The 1,434-nt window shown below is 37.2% G+C and overlaps 1 protein-coding gene across 1 annotated transcript; it reads right to left on the reverse strand.

Moving 5' to 3' along the window:
• Window positions 1–419: 419 nt before the first annotated feature.
• LOC127452276 (uncharacterized) lies at window positions 420–1,182 on the reverse strand. Its single transcript, XM_051717621.1, has 2 exons — window positions 1,102–1,182; window positions 420–740 (listed from the first exon to the last, which is right to left on the reverse strand). Exons 1-2 carry the CDS (start codon window positions 1,143–1,145, stop codon window positions 473–475), a joined length of 312 nt encoding a protein of 103 aa, XP_051573581.1. The 5' UTR covers window positions 1,146–1,182; the 3' UTR covers window positions 420–472.
• Window positions 1,183–1,434: the final 252 nt, after the last annotated feature.

The following is a 1,434-nucleotide window of genomic DNA, read 5'->3' on the forward strand; positions in this document are numbered from 1 at the left end:
GCTGGCCTGCAGTGCTCTATAATACAGCAAACAGAAAATAGGGAAAAAGCATGTATTTGCTCCATAGGCTAAACATAAGAAAAATGGCACTATCTGGTGGAAAATATTAAACATTTAAATTTTGAAGCCAGGGCCCCGGAATGAAAGCATAATATCATAGAATTCATGATTTTATGCTTTAATGGCACTGGGATTAAATATTGCAGTTTTAATGGGTTTCAATGGGGACATTTTTGTCCTGAAGGTCCTGAGTGTAACTATTTTGTGTACACAGTGTATTATAGATGTATTATAGGAAATGAGGTTGAAATTCCCAAATTCCCCCAAAAATACACACCTTTGGCAAAATGTATGCCATTGGCATTAACACAGCCAAAATGATCAAAAAACAAAAATGAAAAAGACAAAAATGTCCCGAAGATCGCACAAGGGTTAAATCAAAAGAAGTTAAAACAGAGCAATAAAAAGAAAACTACAAAAACCTAAGGTTGGAGACATGATTGAAGAGATACAGAATGCTCTCTAGCTCCTCTTCTGGTATGGAGGTCCACAGCAGGTTGAGTGAAACTGCAGTACAGTGTTGTAGTATAAAGCGCAGGGCCTCACAGTCAATAGAGTTCAGCTCTCTGCTCTGCAGGTTGATGAAGTTCTCCACTGAACTCAAAAGACTGGACACAAATCCAGCCGAACCGCTCTCATAAATCTCTCTGATTAAACACAACATGAAGGTGGAGTTCATCCTGTACAGAAAAATATACAAATAATCATTTATATATAAAGACATAAGCAGAAAGTGTTCTCAGACTTGTGTCTTAGCTTATGTTGGAATAAAAAAATAAAAAAATAAAAATGTAAAACTTTCATTGTTCATTTTAAAGTTTACTATCCTGTCTAAATGGTTTTGAGTTTTGGATATTTATCTTCTCAGTTTTTGTATGTGGATGTAGTAAACTTAATCCTGTTCAGAAATGGCAGAATTTCTTTGATGTTGCATGTTATGTTAATTTTTTCCAGATTCACAATGATGTATTGAATTCTGTGGTGCAGGAAATAGTGAAATTCTTCCCAGCTCAATGAACAGGATGTCAGATTTCCACTCACTTTCTGCAGGAAGCACTGAGTAAGTTCCTCTTCCTGAGCTTCATAGACACATTCAAACAGCTGCTGGAGAGATTCTTTGGACAGTCTAAAGTAAAAACACAGAGTTCATTATATTTGATTCTGTACTGTAAGTCTCAAACGGTGCTGAAATGTGTCATACAATCAGACCTGAGAGTCAGTGGTTCCTGGTGACACAGTAGGACAGTTAGAGAAACAGACTTCATCTTATTTTCAGTCAAGTTCAAACGTTGGACAGTCCAGAGTCTCAGAAGAGATGCCAAGCTGCTCTGGACATGGGACAGTGCCCTCTCTGACTGCTGTTTATCATTCAGG

The sequence above is a fragment of the Myxocyprinus asiaticus genome, chromosome 14, assembly GCF_019703515.2.
Source record: "Myxocyprinus asiaticus isolate MX2 ecotype Aquarium Trade chromosome 14, UBuf_Myxa_2, whole genome shotgun sequence".
Classification (NCBI taxonomy): domain Eukaryota; kingdom Metazoa; phylum Chordata; class Actinopteri; order Cypriniformes; family Catostomidae; genus Myxocyprinus; species Myxocyprinus asiaticus.